Source organism: Bipolaris maydis (genome assembly GCF_028858645.1).
Source record: "Bipolaris maydis strain C4 unplaced genomic scaffold PSV08scaffold_3, whole genome shotgun sequence".
In the NCBI taxonomy this organism is placed as follows: Eukaryota; Fungi; Ascomycota; class Dothideomycetes; order Pleosporales; family Pleosporaceae; genus Bipolaris; species Bipolaris maydis.
The window spans coordinates 225,659-246,426 of record NW_027093859.1 but is presented as its reverse complement, the minus strand read 5'-3'; the positions used below and the strand labels follow the sequence as shown (position 1 = coordinate 246,426).

Here is a 20,768-nt window from a genome sequence, read left to right as displayed (position 1 = left end):
GCGCGCTAACATTCTAAGGGTGTTCACTGTACGCCAACTGCGAGTGATCACAACGCCATCCCCAACCTTTCCTAGTCGGCCTTCAGCTGCATTCCTCATCCATACAATGTAAAGAACATCTTTCTACGATGAATCAACGCATCAATGGCACTCCACTATGCTTCGCTCCTACTCCTCGGCCCCAAAGCAGCGTTGCCGCTCACTACTTGCTTCTTCGGCACTCAGCTATCGCAGAAGGAAATGGCTGTTAGCTATGATCCTGAAACATGTTGCCAGAAATAAAGACACGAGCGCGACCCTTACCTTTCGCCAGGTCCTCTTCCCTTTTCTCTGTTCTGGCCTCACCCTCTTGAGGGCAGTGTTTTCATACTTCTGCTCCTGCTGGACGTTTCTGTTCCTTCTGCCGTTGTTTTGTTCACCCTTCCCTTTCTGAGCCACCCAAGGACAAATTCCCCGGTTTCGCTTCTATTGTGGCATCCATCAACATAATGCCCTTGCTTCCTCAGATGGTCATAGCCGCCAGGCAAGTCTTCGAGGACGAAACGCCACACGAAATCAGTGCCTTCAAATACTACTTCCTTCTCATCGGCGTCCTTGTTGTGATGATCGCTTTCTTGCTATGGTACTTGCATCGGCGTACAAAGCATAAAACAGAGTTTTGTGAGCAGGACAGCGAGCAGCCACCAGCAAGGGATATCCAAACGTGGTCTCAACCTCGGAGATTCATGTATGGCATTTACGAAGCCAGCAACTCATTTCTTAGCCGCCAAAGTGAGGGCCTGGATCAAAATGGCGATGCTCCACCACCGTATCAGCCGAAGTCAAGAGCCCCAACTATCGATGTGGAGATTCCACTTCCAACCCTGTCGAGGAGTCTGAGTCAACGCTCACAACGCTCACAACGCTCCCAACCACCACAATATCCTAGCAGTACTGGAGGAGTCACAAGTACCACCGAACGACAGCAGCTTGTTCATTCGTGAAGACCCATTGGAAAAAGACACGAGGGCCAGCCTTGCGGTTTGACTACATGCGGAGAATTTGGGACCATAATAACCATCAGAATCCACATTGGGCGCTTTGTTCGACTGCGGAGATTCTTACAAGTCACTATGAATAAACTCATTCACAGTTCCGATACTACCTTTTGCTCTTGAAATTTGCACGCGCTTGCGTTACTGTCTTATATGATTGAACCCGACCGCCAAGAATCAACTCAGTCGCGAGCCACCTGGACTATACCTTCTGGCATTCCCCATAGCCACGTTAACTCGACCACTTGCAGTTTACAGCCTTGATCCTATGTGCAGTATAGCGTGGAAAGTCTGTCTTGCGGTTTCAAGCTAGTACGAGACGCATTTCCTGCAGCTCACCTTGCCACGCCAAGTGTTGCGTCGCTTGGATCTGACGTGTTTCTCTAGTTGCCACTGGAAGTCTAACCAATGCCCAGTTTCGGCATATGGCCAAGAAGTAAGCATTCTCCTTCTGTCCGGATGCTTTCAAAAATGTCCAGGTAGTGTCATGAGTGGTAACTAGCGAATGCAGCTATCATGGACTCAAATTTTAAGAAGATCTCATATGTAGGCAACAAGAACAACGTATCATGGCTTGGCCACTTTGGTCTTCTAATCTCAACCATGCGACCTTTTCATACTACCGGGCCGAATTGCGCATTCTTAAGCGGCATTGTGTCTTTTTCTGAGCGCAAGGTTACTAATCAGATCTCAGCTTATGTTATGCTAGCTCGGCCTACTACCCGGGCCATGCCGCTCCTCTTCTCGCGTGGTGGGCCGCATCATGCAGAAGCGGCACGACGGCACACAAGCGGCACATTGCGTGCACAGGACAGTCATGATGGTTACATCTTACTTTGTGTTCAGTAATCTATCATTTTACTGGCTGTTCCTCGGTCCAACACAAGTCGACCCTCACCTACCATCGCACAGCCTTCGTACAAGGTCATGAAGCACACAAGCAGTGTACATTGAACGCGCTGCCAAGATCTCGTCATGCACCCCACCATAACCAGTTGGCTGTCGATATCTCACTATGTGATGATGCTGCACCTTTCCCGACCGCCGTTCGACATGCTGCTTGTGATTCCAAACTGTCCCACAAAGCCAAGAAACTCCACAGGAGAATCTTTAGACTACTTCTGATCGCTATACTTGCCCAAAGTGTAGACTAACGGAACGATTCTTCACTTGGTGCGGCTGTGACGTCGAGTACTACGCATAGGTGAGCTTGCTTACCGTACCCGAACTGTACCTGACTAGGTTACATGAGGCAAAAGCGTACTTGATTATAAATTCGTCCCTTGGTACGCCGACTTGAGAAGCAGTGATGGCATTCGTAGCTGCACGATCGGTGGCTTGCATATAATATCTTTCTCCCGAACTGCTCGGAGCCGAGCTCGGTACACCGAGAAAAAACAGTCCAATCAAGTTTGCCAACATACGCCACTGGACAAGGCTACTCCTTCTCCAAGAAACTCCATCGTTATCCGCTCTACAACAACCTCATCGCTATGACTGAATCGCGCCAAGATGAATGGTTATTATTGGCATGTTCGGCTGTGACACTAATGCATCGGCCGATCTCCAGTCTCCACCTTCTATGCTAACGCTTCTAGCGCAATCGAGCAATTTACTACCAACACACCAGAGAGCCACTTGATCTCAATAACTCTCACTGGGTTTTATGATCATTCAGACCTTGTTCTCTCCACAAATTGCCATGCGCCATGGTCAAACATCCCTGTTCATGGGTGGAGTCTGAAAGGGTTAGCAACATGTAACCGGACCCGGGGAGTGATAACGTATCGAGGTATAGGGCAGGGCAGAGATGCAGTAAAAGGTGAGACATCCCACAATAGGAACGATTCCTTTAAAGACTTTCTGTGGATGTGCAAGTAAGACGCCCGGCAACCACTTCGGCCGGGCTGAACATTGAGACGCGTCCTTCTCTTGATATCATCACAACATCGAAGCATATATAGTCACTGAATTCCCAATACCGCCGGCACCAAGCTACATTGTTGCCTGAAACACAGATCATCCGTTATCCAGACACCAGTCATGTCTATGCCGGGAACTCTCGTCGTCAGTGAGTCATACCGCTGTTCCTTGACAAAACCGTAGCTTCAGATACATATCTAACAACCTTAGTCACTTGCAACGAGGCCAATCCGATGGTTGATGCGGCACGCCACTTCAACCTCAACACTAGTACTACACGGGTTATTAGAACGGCTGGAGGACGTATAGAAGGGGCCATTAATAGTATCTATCAAATAGCTCAGTCGGTCAGGATTGACATGGTTATTGTTGTTCAGCATACCAGTATGTGTCTACTTTGGTTTTATTGAAGTTCGTCTAATCAATGATCACCTAGGCTGCCCGTGGTCACCAGGGGAAGTGGAGAACAATCTTCGGTCAGACATTCAAGCGCTCAAAGCCTCACCGTATGTTCAAAAAGATGTATCCATCATCGGCTATGTCCTTGATCTTGCCAGTGATCAACTACGTGAGGTCAAGTACGTTGAAGCCCCCTCCGGCCCTTGCTCATGGCAGTCTGCATCTCCACCTGTTATTTTTCAAAATCCAATTTGTCCATTTTTATGGCACTCGACAGGCAATCCGTCTTCGAGCTGAAGAGGCTACACCAAATTTGATATGTGCTAGGATTATGGTACTAGATGAGGCTAACATGCAAATCAGTGTACCTCGCACCGGACCTGAAGCTGAAGCAAGACAGCAAGTACTCGATCAGATGAAAGACTTTGGTCCGTTCTGGAGCTGAGACAACTATGCCTCTGCATAGTTTGCAACACAAGCAATGATTCCTTCTGTGCTGACCACGGCCAATTTTACCAACGACCAGATCGATGATAATGAGACCATGAGATCACATCCAATCAACTCATTTTCAACATTATGTATGTGGTACTTCGAACGCGTCAATTACATACTTTGAGCCTTGGATTACGTTACAGATCCCAGGTCAGCATTGTAGGATGTTATAAGCATCTATTAGAATTACACACCAAACCTAACAATTCTATACAAAAGATTTCTCCTTGCCTTTTCAAAGGAGGCAATCTCTGGAATTTCATGATTCTCGCCCAGATTGGTATAGTGCCTTGACACTCACCTGGTATCTGTAGTTGCCTCCGAATTGGACAACGACATCGATCAACACTTCCGTATTGTCTTCCAACAGAAAATTTATACAAATTTTCATCCGGACAGCTGATATTGGAATCCATTCACGATAACCGTCCCGCGTCACGATGTATTTGCAATATGAAGTAACTATTATCAGCAATCGATGTACTGACCAAGCAATAGGCCAATTGTAACCCCGTCTTCTTCAAACCCCCATTGATTATGTATGTCTTCTTTTTCAATGTCCTTTTCAGCACGACATCTGGGCGCTACAGGAAAATAAAATATGAGTAAAATCTTTTCCAGCATCAGACGAGTATAAAACCCCGTATCACTTCTCTTGGTTTACCTCTGGTCACTGTCCCTCATATCTTTATATCACGTTCGTACAAAATGCTTCGAAAGATGTAAATTTGAATCAAATTCAATTGCATGAAACACTGTCGCCGGGATTGATATTATTAGCAAGACCCCGAGTACGATACGTAAAGCAAGTCCAATCCAAGTCCAATAATCGAACAATACTATCGGAACCGTCCCCATTCCCAGATGGCTCAAGATGGCTCAAGATGGCCATCGCTACAGCACCATGCACAAAATCAGGTGCCCAGATGTGTCTGATGCTCTCAGATCTGCAGTGGTTGGGGACGCACGTGCGAGTTCGAACCAAGGAAAGCCAACGCGAAGATCAGCATACGCCGCGGCTATCGGGGAACCCAGCCACGCATCTGGGATCTCACAGACCATGGTTTGAGGTAGCGTTAGCATGAACTGGCGTGCGGAAAGATCGCTACTATTGGTGCATCTATACCACTAACGCACGCATGCAGTCACACGCCCGCTTTATCTGCTTCCGCCACAGACGCGAATACATGAAGTGTGCAGATACTCTTGTAAATCATTCAAATCGGAAGGAATCATTAGGTGGCGCCGTTCACTACCTGGTCAAACGACCAATCGCAAACTATGGTATTTCTTTTTCCGTATCTGCATCCTAATGCACCCGGGTCCTCGATGCCGCTGTTTCTGTGCAGGGTCATCTACACGCGTCGTCAGCTTCTCCAAATCGAGCGGAGAATGGTATGCGGTAGTGGCAACATTACCGCATTGCGGGGTTCCCAAGCGTGGCTGCAGCTGTGGTGTTAAAAGCGCGGGTGTCCCGTGGGGTATGGCGCCGAGATGAGCGCTGGTAGTTCTCACGCTGGCCTGTGTATGGAGTATCGACTATGGCGAAGAGCAATGACAAAGACGGAGCAACAATTGGGAGTGTGAGGGATGTCGAGAAAGCGAGTCTTGCGCAACAGGTGGGGGGTGGAGAGGAGTCTGTAGCTGTGGATGCTACGGCTTCGACAGAGGATCTGCCGTTGTCAAAGGCTCGGTGTGTAGCACTGGTTGCAGTACTAACTATAGCATCTATCATGAGTGTAAGTGGAGAATTTTTACCTTGAGTAACAGCAACTGATCTCGAACAGACAGTAGCGATACAAGATTCAGTCACCGTACTGCCCACCATCAGACGAGAATTGGGCATTCCTGCTAGCCGACAGCACTGGATTGTCTTGTCTTACAATCTTACCTTTACACCATTCCTTGTCAGCCATTCCTGCACTCTCTCTGAGGCTCTTCCTAATTCTCCCTACAGATATTCAGTGGCCGCCTGGCAGACATTTATGGCCGACGACGTACATTTCTCCTAGGCTCATCATTCTTCACAGCTGCATCAATAATGCTACCCTTTGTTCCGAACGAAAGCGGTTTCGACGCTATACGCGGACTACAAGGTCTCAGTGCCGCAGCCATGGCATCTGCTGCGCTGGGAATCCTGTCTTCCACATTTCCACCCGGACAAGCTAAAGACGTAGCATTCAGCTTCTTCGCCATTGGCGCACCTCTCGGATTCATCTTTGGCAACCCCCTCGGCAGTCTCATTGGCGAGCATCTACCCTGGCAATGGACGTACTGGATCCTCAGTATCACTGCCGGCATCTGCACAGCCGCAAGCTACTCCATCATCCCGCGACCGCCTCCTTCCTCTACCCCCAGCAAAACCAGCACAATCGACTGGATCGGCGCCGCAATTCTCACACTCGCTCTCATCTTCCTTGTCCTCGCTCTCTCCAGCGGCAACGAAATTGGCTGGCGCACCCCCTGGATTCCTACACTCCTTGTCCTCTCTTTCCTCCTCCTCGCAAGCTACACATACTGGCACTACCGCCTCTCCACAATACCCAACAAGACTCCCTTCATCACCCCCTTCATCCTCACCCAAAAACAACTCGCACCAGTTCTCATTATATCCGCGCTCCTCACAGCTTCATACACTATCTTCTTAACCTCCTCCCTCCACTGGCTCACAGCATACAAAGCCCAGTCCACTCTGCAAATCACCTTCCATTTCCTACCCGCAGGCATCTGCGCGTTGCTCGTCGCAGCGCTGACACCACTCATTCTCTCCCGCATACCAGGGTTATACATCCTCCTCTTCAGCACCATTTGCATATCTCTCTCCTGTCTCCTTCTCGCTATCCCGCTTCCAGAACATACGACTTACTGGGCCTACGGACTCCCGGCCAAGCTCCTTTGCGCTACAGGCATCGTCACTGCGGGACCCGTTCTTACACTTTTCGTGGCAAAGATGGTAGGGGCGGAGGATGCAGCGTTGGGAGCGGGACTGATCACAGGCGTGGGGATGGTTGGGCGGGTGGTTGGGGGTGTTATTGCGACGGCGGTGGAGATGGAAATTGAAGGCAGGGAGAAGGGAGTGGTGCTGGCGCCGGGAGATGAGGCATTGAAAGAGGGGATAAGGGGTATGGTGTGGTTTGGTTTCGCGGTCAGTGTGGTAGCGGTAATGATGGTTGGGGGGTTTTTGAGGGGAATGGGAGTCATTGGGGGGAAGAGGGTCAACGAGTAGGATGCTTGGTAAAGGTATATAGACGTCCTCGTTTGTTGTGAGAGGGATAAACTCGACTCATTAGGAAATAATAGGGAAGAAGTAAATCAGTACATCGTCAACACACTACCCATACTTCTCCGCACCATTTCCCCTTCAGCGAACTTGATCCAAAAGATTATCATGTACACCATCCTACGCACTCAACTTCTCTTTGACCTTCTTGACACACGCCTTCTTCTTCCAACAAGCCCTATACCACGCATCCAAACTCCCAAACTTCTCCGCACTCCACCCATTCCACTCGTCCACCAACGCATCAATAACAGGCCAAGCCAAGCAATCCGCAACACTAAACCTAACCCCGGCTATATACGGCCCGGCATGCATTTCGAATCCATCCTCTAATCGTTGGAGTAGAGAAGAAAGAGTCGCGTCGAACTCGGATACCATTTCTGCCGGTGAATTGGCACGGGAAAGCCATGTTTTTGTGACATCGGCAGTGATAAGCATAACCGGATATGCGGATGCGATGACAGGGTGGGACGAAGGCGAGATGTCGATAGGATGGTAGCGATCTAAGTAAAGTAAAATGGAAAAAGGGGTATGAATTTCCGTATGATGTGTGTCTGCATCGCGAAACGTAACCTGGCGGTCCTGTTCGTACGTTTCCTCTGTTGCCGGTGCTTCGAGAAGGGAATAGTGAATTTTGCATTCTGCGAGGGCGATTTGGGCTTGGCGAGTTTCGATGGGGTTGTTGGAGGCGAAGAGGAGGGGAGTGTCTTTTGGTGGGGTTTGAAGATGGAGAGTGTCGAAGCCATCGCCGTACCACTCGTCCCAGTCAAAATCTGGGTCGTGGTTTTCGCGGCTGAATGCTGTGATGACTCGTTTGGCTTCCTCTTCATCGCCGTTGATCACGTCTGCTGCATCGCGTTGCTCTCGGGCTGTTGCACCTTGGCCCCATATTGTGCTTTCCTTTGCGTCGAGAAAGGTGCCAATGTTGCGAAACGTTAGGCTGATGCGTATGCCATTGTGGCTCGTTTCCGCCTCACTGCGTTCGGAAGCCAGGCGCTTGTCCGGCTGGATAGCGTGAAGCCATTTCTTGTTTGACTCGAGTCCCAGAACAAACATGGAGTTGTGTGGTAGAGGTACACGCTGGGTCTCGCGCTGGGCAACGGCGCTGTCTTCCACCAAAGTTTCATCTTTCTTCGATTGCGGTTTCTTCCTCCGAATGCGCATGGTGCGTTGCGACCCAAAGCTCACGTTGACAATAGAAGAGCCTTTGACAATGTCGAGAGTCTTGTCCGAGTGTTCAGATATGAAATCGTTACCCGATCGATAGAGCTGGATCAAGACATGATTCAGTGGGTGTTCTACAAGTTTTTCGGCTTGCCTCCGTATTATTTGCACCTTTGGCGAGAAACGCAAGAGCGGAAGAGTCTGATCTGCTGGATGACGGTAAACGGGCATGGATCCGTCATCTCCAAATGCACCTTGGCAGCATACAAGACGTGGTACTTCGCCCTGTTGATGTAGCATTTTCTGCCATCGTACTTCGTTGTAGAGCTGTCCAAATATAATGTCTTTCAGTGGCTGAGATGGATCCGAGGGGTGACGGAGATCGCTTGGAAAGAAGTCGTGTATAATCCTTGAGTCGCCTTCTGCAATTTCATCTCCGGGTCCAAGAACAGGCAAGTTGGCGAGTGACTTTAGCTTTGGAGATTTACTCTTAGTGGGAACCTTTGCTGTTTCTTCAACAGGCGTTGTTGCAAGTGTTACTGGCGCTATTTTATTTTGTATCGGCTCAACGGCAGGCGACTCTGATTGTGACATGGAAGCTGACTTTCCGCTCTCCGCAAGGCTCTGCTGGATTTCCTTATCATCTTGTTTCGAAATCGTCGAAGCTGCCTTTGAAGAAGGAGCTGAACCTCGTTTCGCTTCAGGTCCAGGCTCTGATTTGGGTCCTCTGGAAAGCGACATGCGCACTCGATCCGAAAACCCTGATAGTCTATTCTTGTCCTTTTCTTCACATTTGGCCGAAAGAAGTGGCACAGAGGCCGCATTCTTCAACACATGCTGCCTGGCTTCCTTTACGCGCAAGTCCGCGGCACTTCCTGCTTTAGTAATCTGCGAGGTGCGTTGAGCATCTGCTGGGGTTCCAGTAGATTTTGAAGTCGCGCCGTCCATGATTGGGGTCGAATCAACTTTATCTGAGGTTGTAGGCGCGCTGGGCTCGGCAGTGACATCTGCACTGTCATCGTTTTGCTCTCCTTCTTTACCCTTCTTTTTCTTCTTCTTCGTTTTCCCAGACCTCATCCTTATCTTGGTTTTGACCAATTTCGGCTTCTCTTCTTGCGCACCGGGCACCGTTGCACCTTTGACCAGCATGTCAGAAAACTCCTGGTCAGTAGGCTGTTTGTTTTGCTCAGCGGCCAGCTTCTCATCTGGCCGCAATTCCTTCTCCAACAACGCCTTACCATTTTCGCCCAAAGACAATTTGGCTAACAAATCCTCGACCATCTTCTCGTTCTGTTTTGCATCACTGTTTGCGCCGTTGGAAGACAGTTCCGGCTTCTGTGGTAGTTCTGCTGGGTCTTTTTCAAGAATTTCCTCGCTATTTACTAGGTATGCATCGAAAAAGTCGTCCATGCGCTTCAATGCCATCTCATGCCTGGTTTGCTTACGAAAGCCCAGGCAGTCTTCAATGACGCAAATCTTGATCCCATGTCGAGCTGCATCAATGACAGTCGCCAATACAGAGACATTTGTGATACACCCGCATATGAAGAGTTCTGTAACAAGCCTTGCGCGCAGTGTAATCAGCAGGTTCGTACCTTGAAAGGCAGAGTAATTGGTGGTCCGAATTACCGCATCTGCCGGTAGCTCCATTTGTTGAGTAACAAAGTCGATAAACTCGGCACCGGGTGTCTTGGGCACGCATGCCGGCGTCCGCTTTTCGCTCTTCAACAAGAACAGCTCGTCATCCTCTTCGACTGAAGCCTTTGCAATCTCTTTTGGCAGCGTCTTTCTTCGCGCTGATACGCGCTTTAGCAAGTCGAGGGCGCGTTGCTTGTGCTTTGATGACTTTGACTGCGCAGGTAACGAGTCCACCTCTTTTGCCAAGTCATCATCGCCAGCCTCCGGGCCGCTCTCATCACCGTCGATCAGTCCACCCACAACAAGCGCGTCCCCCTCGCCTGTATCTGCGCCAGTGGCGATACGGTCTGTCTCATAGAGCGTCTGGACCCATATGACGTTGCCGCTAAGTTCGCGAAACTTGGGTACCAGAGTTTGGATGCGGTCGAGAAAGCCGGTCGAGGTGTTTACCGGAAGGCGGCCGTCCGGCAGGACAAAGTCGTTTTGTAGGCCAATGGCAAGAAGTGCTTGATGGGTCTGGAACTTGGGCTGGTTCTGGGACACCAGGTCCATGAGGTCGGCCATCTTGGAGGCCATGGTGGCAGCAAGGCGAAGTGTTAGAGTTGAGCCAAGCGCTAGGCAGCTACAATTTTAGCTACAATTCTAGCGCCAATGCCTTGACGGGTATGAGGACTCAGATGCGATCAGAGGTCGATGAGTATTAGGAACAATGGGTGCCGAAAGGGCGTGCTAGATGACATGGCATGATATGGGATGGAAATGCAAAGGTGGACTACGTAGGATCGGCAAAGAAAAAGTCTAGAAGGCGGAAGCGGTCCAAATTTGGGCAAATTCGTAATCGGACGGCTGCAGGGATGGCTACATTAGAGAGGTGCGCTACAGGAGCGATGGGCCGGACAGGGCGTTGGGGGGTGACTCGAAACAGCGAGGCGTGTTGGTGTTTTCCGCATCTAAAGGCCGCTAGGTGGCTGCTCACTCCCCCCCGCCCCTAGTGCGGGGCACCGGATGGATGGCAGCAGCAGCACTGGCTAATTACCCAACCGGGCTGATCTACATACGCTGTTGGTGGGTGTTCCCGCGGGCATGTCAGGGTTGCGCTTCTAGTCGTCTCTCACGCTCAAGCCCAGGCGCCTTTTCTCCGCGTGGGCGTACCTTTGCTGACGGCATTGCCCCAGGCTATACTGAGCATGATATAGCGTGAGATGAGCCTCACGGCGACTTGCGCTTCACCGCCAAACCTTACGACTCGTGGAAGCCAGTCTCACTTGCTGGTAAAAAAGGCCGTAATCTTCTGCGAACCGTCAGATTTGGCTATCTTGGCCGCGCTGCCGTTGCTGGTGGCGCTCCTGGTGCCGCGCTTCTTTGCAGGCGTGGTTGCTGGCTTGACAGGGCTCTTTGTCAAAGACGCTAATGGTTCGGACTTGACGTGTTTACTCGAGGGCTCTTGCTCTGCTGTGCTACTGCTGTCACCTTCGCTGTTGTGCTCTCGCTTGATGCCTTGCGACTCATGACCCGCCGCGGAGCGTGCTGTCACTGGTACAGGTAACGGGGCGTTATCTTCGGTGCCTTCCACGCGGTCCGTTGTCTCACGTTTCTCATTCACGTCATGATCGACCTTGGCGACTGCTCGTTGGTTGCCAAAGAAGTTTGCAATGTTGTTCTTGTTATCGGTGCTATTGATTGGCACGAGGAACGAGGGCGAGTTGTTGCCGACCTTGCCAACGTCCTTGCTGACTGGGTAGCACTCGAGATCGCCTTGGAATGGCTGCAAGAGGTATTGTAAATCTTTGCTCCATTCGGTGCGTGTTGGGTCGAGCCAAGTACGGATTGCGTCGGACCCGTTTTCGAAGATGACGGGCATGCGGTCGTGTAGGAAGCGGAGCTGCTGGTTGGACTCGGTAGTTATAATTGTGTAGGTGAAGAGCTTCTCACTGGAGCCCTCAAACTGAACGCAATCCCACAAGCCAGCGAAGCACATGAGCTGGCCATCCTTGCGCTTTGTAAAGTGTGGTATCTTGTCCTTGCTCCCGCTCTTCTTGAGCCACTCGTAGAAGCCCTGTGCCACAACGATACATCGCTTCTTTTTCTTCATGGTTGTCCATATACCACGATCCTCTACGAGGGAGTCATCGCGGCAGTTGATTGTCTTCATCTTGGAGCCGTAGTCGGGGTTGCGCTTGGTCCAAAAGGGTACGAGACCCCATTGCATCGACTGCAGCTTGTACTGGCCGTTGTTCTCGCTCGACGGGGAGGTTTCGTGATCATGAGTAGCTTCGGAGCCCTCTGCTCGATAGACCAGGCCGTGGTAGCCAGGAGCAAAGTTGTAGCTTTGTCGTACGGTGCCGTCGTCATCGTCGGGGGCTTCTGCGACGGGCATGTGTGAGCGCTCGAGCTGTCGGCGGACCTCGGATGGCCGCTGGGGGAGGGTCTGTCAGCTGTCATGTGGCGTGGCGTAGAGTGACATGAACTTACCAAGGCCAGCACATAACGGCCGCACATGTTGCAGTGTCTCAAGACATGGCTGGTGGTGGAGTGCAGACGTCATGCGGCGACCCTCAGCCCTACGCGGAACTGCATGCGGCGGGCACTAAAAGTTCATTCCGTCATGCACTCGCTCCACCACATTTGCTCGCTATTCTCGACACCTCATTGCCCCTGGCCAGCGCACCATGTTGAGCAGGACAATTGCGCGCGCCACTCCTCGAGTGAGTGCGTATGCTCGGTGCGAAGCTCAGGCGCCTCTTGAGCGATGCACCAGGCGGTCTACAGCACTATGGCGGCCAACACAGCAACCACTGGGCCGTCGCCATGCATCGATGCGGGCGCAGTTCAGTGAGCAGTACCGCAAGAGCCCCGTCTTGTTTCCCTTTGCCATTGGAGTGTATGCCGGACGATCCAGCTGCCAGGCCCTGCGCTAACCCACCCCGCCAGCATCGCCCTCGTCTCAGGCATCTGTGTCTTCTACATTCCCTGGTACTACAAGAATGTCATCATCAAGCCCTACCACAACTTCCCCGAGCCCGTTGCGAAGAAGCTCCGCAAAGCCCTTTTCTACAGCCGCGGCAAATGGCTCGACATCCGCGAGGCCAACAAGCACTTTCGGCAAGCCCTTGCCCTCGCCGATGAGCTGGGCATGGACCCTTTCAGCGACGAGATAATGGGCGTCAAGTACACCATTGCTCAATTGTTTGAGGATGCAGGATACTATAGCTTGGCCATTGATGTGCTCGAGATTATGCGCAACGACTGCCAGCGGTGGGTCGACGAGTTTTCGGACAAGCACTGGACGACGGGGAACCGCAGTCGAGTTAAGAAGAACATGGTGCAGATCAATCTGAAGCTGGGCCAGCTCTATGACATTCGATACGTTAATGAGCCTGAGAATGGCGAAAAGAGACTTGTCGAGGCTGTCGAGAGCGCGCTCAAGGAGCAGCAGCGGCGGGAGAAGGAGGGCGTCAAGAATGGAGAGGGACCATGGCTTACGAATGAAGAAATGGGTGGCACGTTGGAAGGTATGCTTTGCGATCTATTTGACGGGACAACATATTAATGCGATGCAGCTCTCGGCACACACTACGAGCAGTTTGACTCGCACTACCTAGCCACGCCACTGTTCGTCAAGGCACTACAGCTATGTCCGCCAAATTCGTGCCACAGCGTAGTCCTGAGTACGTTCTCACTCATTCCATCATTATACAAACAAACTAACCCAACACAGTGAACAACATTTCGACCTGCCTTGTCCAGCAAACCCCGCCCTCTTCCACCGACGCAATCACGATGTCCCCCCTCCCCTCCGACTTCCCCGTCTCCAACACCGCCCCGCGCACCCTTCTCATCGAGCAAGCCCGCCAATGGGCCACACGTGCTCTACAGCAAGCCAACCAAATAAAATCGCCCGATCGCACAGAAGAATGCGACATGGGCTGCGCAGTCGCAACCCACAATCTCGGCGAATTCTTCGAAATGGAAGGCAAGACCGCCGAAGCACGCAGACAATACGAAGAAGCGGCTGCTCTGGCGAAGAAAATGGGGTTTACAGAGGGTGTGGCAAATGCGCGGGCGGGATTGAAGCGGGTCAAGGAGTTGGAGAAGAAGATGTAACGACCTTTTGTACTGCGGAAGCCATGTATGTATTTTTATGTGGAAGAGAGGGAGAAAAAAAAATCAAGCATCGCATTATAAATGATAGCATAGTTCATTTCCCCCCCTTTGGAGAGAAAGAACAAAAGCGAAATAAGCTACATAGTGTATATCTCTCCCATCCATCCATCTATCCATACTCATGAGTCCCCCCAAAAAAGAAACAAGCGCACTGTGACAAGTCTCCCTTGTATCTTCGCAAGGAAAAAAAAACGAGAAACAAGAGAGTCGATGGCGAAGATGACTAGTTACATTCGTATCCTCTCCCTTCTCCCTTTTTGCCCATTTCAAAGAACAAAAAGGAGCATGTATATGTAATATGTACACCGCCAACCCGTTGTCAACTCGACCTAAAAAGAGAGAGAGAGAGAGAGGACTTAGGACCCCGTAATAGTGGCACTACTAACCGTCCTCTTCCACCCGGCCCATCCCCAGCCTCCACCTCCTCCTGCATTCCCGGCAACCGGCTCCTTGGGCACAGGACTCGGCGTTACAACCGGTGTACTCGTTGGCGTACTACTTGCGCTCCCGCTTCCACCTGTGCTCACCATCCTCTTCAGATTCTCAAACCGCACCTTGAACTCCTCGAGTTCCTGCTTGGCCACCGCCTCCGCTGTCTTCGCGTTGACGAGTTCAAGCAGGAGAGCCTCGTTGTTTGCGTCTGGGACGGTGCCGTCGGCGCCTGCGAGGAAGGATTGCGTGGCCAGCGACGAGGAGCGCTTGGTGAACATGGGGGTAGCGTGGGATGATGAGAATTGGCGTTCGGATTTTTGAGATGGGGTACGGCCGAGACGGAGCTCGCGCAGACCGCCGGAGACGCTATCGGAGGTTGTGGAGCGGGAGAGTGAGGGCGGGGTATCGGGGGTGGTGTCTGTTCCGCCCCAAGAAGAGGTGACGGCAGATTGCTTGCGCGCGTGCTGTCGTAGTTCTTGGATTGTTTTTTCTTGACGTTGGTTCTGGTTGTAGCTGTCCTGCAGACGCTGCCGTGTGTCTCGGAGGGCGTCCCGTGCGATTTGAAGTTCGGCGTCGCGGTCGTTCAGGTCACGGGCGAAGCTGTTGGCGCGCAGTGTTTCGTTGGCAAGCTGCTCTTTTGTGCGAGTTAGGTTCTCTTTGAGAATCTCCTTGGTTTCGAAGATGGACGAGGCGCGGTGGTGGCCTTGGGATTCAGGGAATCGCGATTCGAGCGTCGACACTATTTCCGAGGCCTCTGCGCTCAGTTCATTCGAGGCTGCACCCTCCTCGAGTGCGGCAGCGACCGACGCTGCAGTAATCGTTGTCCGCCTTCGCGACGCTCTTGTTGAGGGTACGGCGAGTGTGGACGTCTTCTTCCGGACCTTGTCTACTACTGTCCGCACGATGCGATGGTCCTCCTTGCGATCCTCGCGCTGCTTCTGTAGTGCGGCTTCAAGCTCGCTATTCTGTCTTTGCAGTTGGCTCACAGACATGAGCAGCTGCTCAATCTGGTAGTGCAGGTCCCTGTCCCTGGACGAGGCACCCATTGCCATGGAGCCATGGCCAGACTTCATCGACAGGGCGTCTCCATTGGACGCACGCGAAATGTCCGTCAAGGCTGTGCTTTGCGTGTTTGCTGAGGCGTCTGAATCGGCCATTGAGTTGAGTGTTGAAGCCAAGCTCTGCTTGGAGGCTGACCGCCTAAGGAAGCTCACAGGCCGTGAAGGCGCCGAGAGTCCCGGGCTGAGTGAAACAGACTTGGTCGAAGAGTTGGATGGGCCCCACAAGCGGCCGAGGAACGACGAGGCCGACTTCTGGACCTGCTGCTTGGACGTCTCCCTATCCTGTGCTTCCTTGTACTGCTGCTCCAACCCCTGCAACCTTTCCCGCGTCACATCATTTGTGAAACCGACAAAATCGGCAACCAACTCATCGGCAGACCCCGCGTTCCGGCCATAAGGATCCCAGAGTTGGCGGCCAAGCAGCAACTGCATGACATCTTCGAATTCACTTAGTGACAAGAGCTTTTGCTCATTGCGCTTCATCAGAGCAAGTGCTACACGCATGATTGTCTCGGAAGCGCCCTCGGCGAACAGCACATCGTAGATGCGGAAGAGCATGGGCAGCGGACATGTGACAGCGAAAAATGAAAGGAACCATTGTGAGAGATATGCAGAGCCGACGCCCTGGTCATCGAGGTGCTGCGCCAGCGCGGGCATGTGATGGTGGAGCAGTTGCTGGAACTGGAAGATGCGAAGATGCAGACCAGAGAGGTCAGGGAGGAAACAAGAACGAAGATCGTAATCTTCCATGAGCCTACGAAGGGTTAGCGGCGGTGCAGGGTCACGGAGCCACAATGACATACCTGACGAGTACGCAGAAAGCCTCCTTGTCACCCATCTGCATCAGCAGTGGGCCAACGAGGAAACCGAGACCCTGGCAGTAACCAATCTTGTGGTCGTACAAACTAAAGCACTTGAGCACACGGCCAAGCATCTTCTGGCCCTCACCGTCGGCGTCCTTGAACATGTCGACGCCAGGAAAGCTCCTTCCAAGATCCTTGTTGATGATGTTCTCGTACGGGCTGGACTCGCCGCACAGCGTCTCATACTGATCCTCAATCAGCTTCTCGCGTGAGCCAGCTGCACTCTGCCATACAACGCCACGCAGCGGGGCAGGGATACCTCCTCGAATCTTGTTCAAGCAGAGGGTGGGCAGACGCTGGACCGTCTGTGGATAATCACGAACGAGGGCGGCCCAGAACTCCAACTCGGTCATGGGTGGCGGCGAAGGCAGCTGGGAGAAGCGGACCTGTGCAGTGTCATGGGCGACGAGGCGCTTGAGTTGGTTGATGGAGGGGGGCCGCGACTGGCTGCGGGCGCGAGAAACCTTCATGTTTGCTTTGGAGTCTGACATGATGGCGTCGTTTTCCTGCTCGAGTCGAGCGAGCAGCAAGGCCATGGCCTAGAAGAAGAAGAAGAAGAGAGTCAGCAGACGACGGGCATTAGATATCGTGAGTGGGCGCGCACCTCTTCCTCGCCCTCTGGCTCCTGTTCCTCCTTTTTCTCGAGCTCGGCCCAATCAACTTCCTCGCTCTTGCCTGAACCATTGCTTGTTCGCCTCTCCCTAGTATCTATCTTGGGCGACTCGGGCGCGTCCGTGTCCCGGACAGAGATGGTCGGGCTTGTTGGGGTGGTGGTTGCATCGGCGCTCGTCTGGCTCTGGCGACGTCCAAACGCCTGGCGGATCTCGATGGAGTCTGCCCGCGACGACGACGTCCTGCGGTCGCCGACGACAATGTGTGGCTGGACGGGCGAGGTGGGCGAGGTGCAGGCAGGGTGGTCGTCTTCTGGTGTTCTGCCGTCCGTCTCTGAGAGCGGGACGGTGACCATCGAGTCTGTTGGCAGTGGTGCGCTGTCGACGTGGGTCCTGGGCGAGCGCTGCACGCTTTGGTCGACGGGCTCTGGTGCCGTGGGCTCTGGCGCGGGCGGCATGGGGGTGGCTACGTCGGTCATGGTGCGGTCAGACGGGCAGCATGGAGCGAGGCAGGGCGGTGCGAGGTTGGGTGAATGGAGGTCGGTCGGTCTGCAATGACGCAGCACAGCGGTGCAGCCCCTCGGTCAAGGGCCAAATGGCAAGGTGGTCAGCTCGGCCAGCGGGGCGCGAAGAACAAACGGCGCTGGTGTAGAGCGTGTTTCAAGCGTGTGGAATAGAGGGTTGCAGCCGGGATGGTGTCGTGACGGCAGCTGGACGGGGCTGCTGGGGCGCGCAAGACACGAAACACACGTCGTCAATGGAGTCTGCTTCGAGGCACACTGAGCAAAAGGAGCGACGTGCAAAAGAAGAGCAGGCGGCCATGGTGGTGCTATGTCGAAAGGAGCATCAGGAGGCCGAGGGCTGGCCCACCTGCGTTAGCGCCTTATCGCGGAGCGGTCAGGCCAGGGTCAAGCGTCCCCACCACTGCCTTCTGGCCTGCCGCCCCAATCACCCAGCGGCCGCCCAGCTGCTACACCGACCGCCGTCCATGTGTCTAGAGTACTGTGCATCCCGAGATTTCATGCACCCTCTTACTCGCCGCACGCTCGCTGATGTCACCACGCCCGCCCGCCAGGAACCGCCTGCCGCTGCTGCTGCTGCTGCTGTTGCGCCCTGTGCCTCCGCCGCCTCTGCATGGCGCGCTTGCCACGCGCGGCCTGCATCCAAATACACGCGACACCACGTGCCTCACCCCGACCCTCCGCCAATCGCCCACGCCCGCCGCCAAACCACTGTTCGCATCCTGCACGACTGCCTACACGTCCTGCTGTAGGTACTTACACCACCAACCACCGCCAATCCCCTCGGCTCCACGCATGTGCATGCATGCGCAATTCCTGCGCCCGCCCGCTAGCCCCGAGCCTGCTAGCTGGTCCCGCTCGTGCGGGGGCACTCGGCACGGAAGAATCCAAGTAGCACCTCAACATGGCCCACCGAGTATAAACGACTACACTTGACCGCCTCTTCACCACGCCACTGACTCCTGTCCGTTGTACGCTGCTCTTTACACTCGTTCGCTTACCACAAGCCTTGCCCCTACCAGAATCCTAGTCCCGCCTCCCCCGCCGCTCGTCTCCACGCGGGGAGGCGGTTCATTCAGAGTTTTTTTTCATGCTGCCATCTTTTTGTCCCGGCGCGCGCTGCAGTCACGTCAGGTGCATACTATGACACGTCTCGCCAGCGCGGCATCACAGCTGGCACGTCCTGGTTCGTAACAAGCAAAAGCCGTCGAGCTTGGTTGTCTCCAACGTACCTTGTCAACGCTGTCATGCACCTCAGACCATGGCATCCATGGTTAGCAGATTGACGTTGGATATGTAAACGGCGAATTTCCGTCATAATACGGGCACATCCCTGTTACATTGCCCTGGTCGGTATCCACTCGCGCTGCTGTTGGAGTAGGCGCAACAGAGGACGAGTGTTTAGCCGGCTAGCCGCTTACGCCATTTAAAGTGTACGCTGCTCGCCTTGGGTAAGTAGAAAGATTAGCGAGATTTGACGAGGCAGTGTTAGAGTAGTCTTGCTCATGGTGTAAACGCGGCCAAACCTTGTATCGCTCGTGGTAAGAACGCATTGACTTGATGCTTATGGATTTGCAGTCGTGTCCATTCCAAAGCCATGGCTTGTGCTCATAGCACGTCAGAACTACCTATATTTGGCGATTTAGCGCGACTTTGATGCGCAGTACACAGTAGAGCTCGATTGCGTACCCCGATCTTGGGGCTGAGCTATCAAAGCAGGTCAGTTTAAAGGTATTAGCGGGGACATCTTACTAGTCTTTTATTCGACTGCAGTTGCTCTCCTCGCAACACCCATCCACCATCTCGAACTATCTCGATTCTCACCAACCTCGTCGCAACAATTCATATCCTATGAGAACCACGGGGTAATCAGCGTCCTGGCCCCGTGTTGCAGAGTCAACCATGAGACCCGATGTACTCCGGCCCCATGGCATGGCAGCCTCACAATTCGGAAGCCGACCGGCTAATAAAGTTGAAAAAATAAAATCGTTAGTTGACTCACAGAACTAATAAAATCTAGGCCCTATAGGTGTAGTGTTTCAAAAGCTTGCTAGCTACTGGGTTGACAAGGCGAGATCGTTAGTCCTCTAGGTGAAATGTGCAAGAGTTTTGTTCGCATGGTCGGTTCGTATTCATTCACCGGCACAGCGGTTTCACCTTGGTTCAGTAAAGTCGAGGGTATTCATGGGCTTCACATTACTGTGCTGTACTGAGATTCGACGCACGTGTATCCAATGTTGCCCGTCCAGACATCGTCTCGTGTCCCGGACAAGTGTCAGTACGTTATTCAAGTAAGATACGTCGGACAGTTGTAAGATACGGGGGCGTGGCTGGTACATCGACAGCGCACCGATTGGTCTACCGTTTCGGTGCAAATGCCGCCAGAATCGATACGTCGATCGACTGATATTCTGAGATGCCGGTTTTGCTCATGTAAAACGATGGTGATAGTGAATTTCGTCACTTGTGACTCTTTCAGCATACATTCATGCCCATCGTGATGCGGTCGAACAGAAACACGATTTTCCCTCCTCTTCAACTAGTGCAGGCTAGCTACGATATCATTCCTTGGTGACGAAATTCAAAGATGTACTTGTGAGTTTCATAGAAAAGCATCATTCGAAAGTTCCCTTCAAAGCGGAGATTTTTCTATTTAAACATAGGGAACTACTAGAATATACACGTCCATGTATCATCTAAGATCATGTAAACACCTGCTCATAACTACTAGACCTCAAACCACAAGCACCATTCCTACGTTCAGTTACTTGGTACACTACTGAAACTTGACCTGCCACTAAGCAGAAAGTTTCATCTTTTGGTGCCCGTATTTCGCCTTCGAAGAGCGACTCCGCCGACCGTACGAAACTCATCTAGGACCCAGGGACTTCAACGCTGCTCCGCACACATTAGGAGCGTCGATGATGACTAGCCTGGATAGAAATCTGCTAATAGTAATGCTAGAAAGGGGTATCTGATTGAGCGGCGTTGAGAGCAGCTCCGTCCAGACGAGCATTGTAGCTGGATAGCATGCTGTATAAAAGATTCGAGTAAGCAGAGAATTACCGCTCAGCTGTCCGCAATCCAAAAAGTGTGCTTTGGCTCCAGGTCGTATGGGCAACCGATCCAAAACAGAATATCAATATACCAGGGGATCGGAGCAGGATTAAACTATTCAAATCC

At 52.6% G+C, this 20,768-nt stretch overlaps 7 protein-coding genes across 7 annotated transcripts; 4 read left to right on the top strand and 3 right to left on the bottom strand.

Annotated features, from left to right (window-relative positions):
• The first annotated feature begins 57 nt into the window (after positions 1 to 57).
• PSV08DRAFT_272284 (uncharacterized protein) lies at positions 58 to 1,135 on the top strand. Its single transcript, XM_014221178.2, has one exon. It carries the CDS (start codon positions 489 to 491, stop codon positions 981 to 983), a length of 495 nt encoding a protein of 164 aa, XP_014076653.1. The 5' UTR covers positions 58 to 488; the 3' UTR covers positions 984 to 1,135.
• Positions 1,136 to 3,077: 1,942 nt separating this feature from the next.
• Positions 3,078 to 3,801, top strand: PSV08DRAFT_385611 (uncharacterized protein; the record flags this gene model as incomplete). Its single annotated transcript, XM_014221177.2, has 4 exons — positions 3,078 to 3,105; positions 3,168 to 3,341; positions 3,394 to 3,535; positions 3,720 to 3,801. The coding sequence occupies 4 exons, from the start codon at positions 3,078 to 3,080 to the stop codon at positions 3,799 to 3,801; spliced, it is 426 nt and encodes a 141-aa protein (XP_014076652.2).
• A 1,591-nt stretch (positions 3,802 to 5,392) lies between these two features.
• On the top strand, positions 5,393 to 7,077 carry PSV08DRAFT_359633 (major facilitator superfamily domain-containing protein; the record flags this gene model as incomplete). Its single annotated transcript, XM_066092985.1, has 3 exons — positions 5,393 to 5,590; positions 5,639 to 5,758; positions 5,809 to 7,077. The coding sequence occupies 3 exons, from the start codon at positions 5,393 to 5,395 to the stop codon at positions 7,075 to 7,077; spliced, it is 1,587 nt and encodes a 528-aa protein (XP_065949514.1).
• On the bottom strand, positions 7,068 to 10,707 carry PSV08DRAFT_359632 (uncharacterized protein). The gene has a single exon (XM_014221175.1). It carries the CDS (start codon positions 10,507 to 10,509, stop codon positions 7,252 to 7,254), a length of 3,258 nt encoding a protein of 1,085 aa, XP_014076650.1. The 5' UTR covers positions 10,510 to 10,707; the 3' UTR covers positions 7,068 to 7,251.
• A 293-nt stretch (positions 10,708 to 11,000) lies between these two features.
• Positions 11,001 to 12,476, bottom strand: PSV08DRAFT_272246 (uncharacterized protein). Its single transcript, XM_014221174.2, has 2 exons — positions 12,406 to 12,476; positions 11,001 to 12,349 (listed from the first exon to the last, which is right to left on the bottom strand). The coding sequence occupies exons 1-2, from the start codon at positions 12,430 to 12,432 to the stop codon at positions 11,195 to 11,197; spliced, it is 1,182 nt and encodes a 393-aa protein (XP_014076649.1). The 5' UTR covers positions 12,433 to 12,476; the 3' UTR covers positions 11,001 to 11,194.
• A 114-nt stretch (positions 12,477 to 12,590) lies between these two features.
• On the top strand, positions 12,591 to 14,194 carry PSV08DRAFT_272234 (uncharacterized protein). Its single transcript, XM_014221173.1, has 4 exons — positions 12,591 to 12,814; positions 12,865 to 13,445; positions 13,494 to 13,601; positions 13,652 to 14,194. The coding sequence occupies exons 1-4, from the start codon at positions 12,603 to 12,605 to the stop codon at positions 14,035 to 14,037; spliced, it is 1,287 nt and encodes a 428-aa protein (XP_014076648.1). The 5' UTR covers positions 12,591 to 12,602; the 3' UTR covers positions 14,038 to 14,194.
• A 259-nt stretch (positions 14,195 to 14,453) lies between these two features.
• On the bottom strand, positions 14,454 to 17,522 carry PSV08DRAFT_173350 (rab-GTPase-TBC domain-containing protein; the record flags this gene model as incomplete). Its single annotated transcript, XM_014221172.2, has 3 exons — positions 14,454 to 16,344; positions 16,394 to 16,959; positions 17,058 to 17,522. The coding sequence occupies 3 exons, from the start codon at positions 17,520 to 17,522 to the stop codon at positions 14,454 to 14,456; spliced, it is 2,922 nt and encodes a 973-aa protein (XP_014076647.1).
• Positions 17,523 to 20,768: the final 3,246 nt, after the last annotated feature.

Bases quoted from the DNA above. Each gene is read 5' to 3' on its own strand.
- PSV08DRAFT_272284 (XM_014221178.2), top strand. From the start codon at position 489: ATGCCCTTGCTTCCTCAGATGGTCATAGCCGCCAGGCAAGTCTTCGAG.
- PSV08DRAFT_359632 (XM_014221175.1), bottom strand. From the start codon at position 10,509: ATGGCCTCCAAGATGGCCGACCTCATGGACCTGGTGTCCCAGAACCAG.
- PSV08DRAFT_272246 (XM_014221174.2), bottom strand. From the start codon at position 12,432: ATGTGCGGCCGTTATGTGCTGGCCTTG. The intron at 12,350-12,405 runs GTAAGTTCATGT...ACCCTCCCCCAG, and splicing joins GCCGTTATGTGCTGGCCTTG to CGGCCATCCGAGGTCCGCCG.
- PSV08DRAFT_272234 (XM_014221173.1), top strand. From the start codon at position 12,603: ATGTTGAGCAGGACAATTGCGCGCGCCACTCCTCGAGTGAGTGCGTAT. The intron at 12,815-12,864 runs GTATGCCGGACG...CCACCCCGCCAG, and splicing joins TTTCCCTTTGCCATTGGAGT to CATCGCCCTCGTCTCAGGCA. The intron at 13,446-13,493 runs GTATGCTTTGCG...AATGCGATGCAG, and splicing joins AATGGGTGGCACGTTGGAAG to CTCTCGGCACACACTACGAG.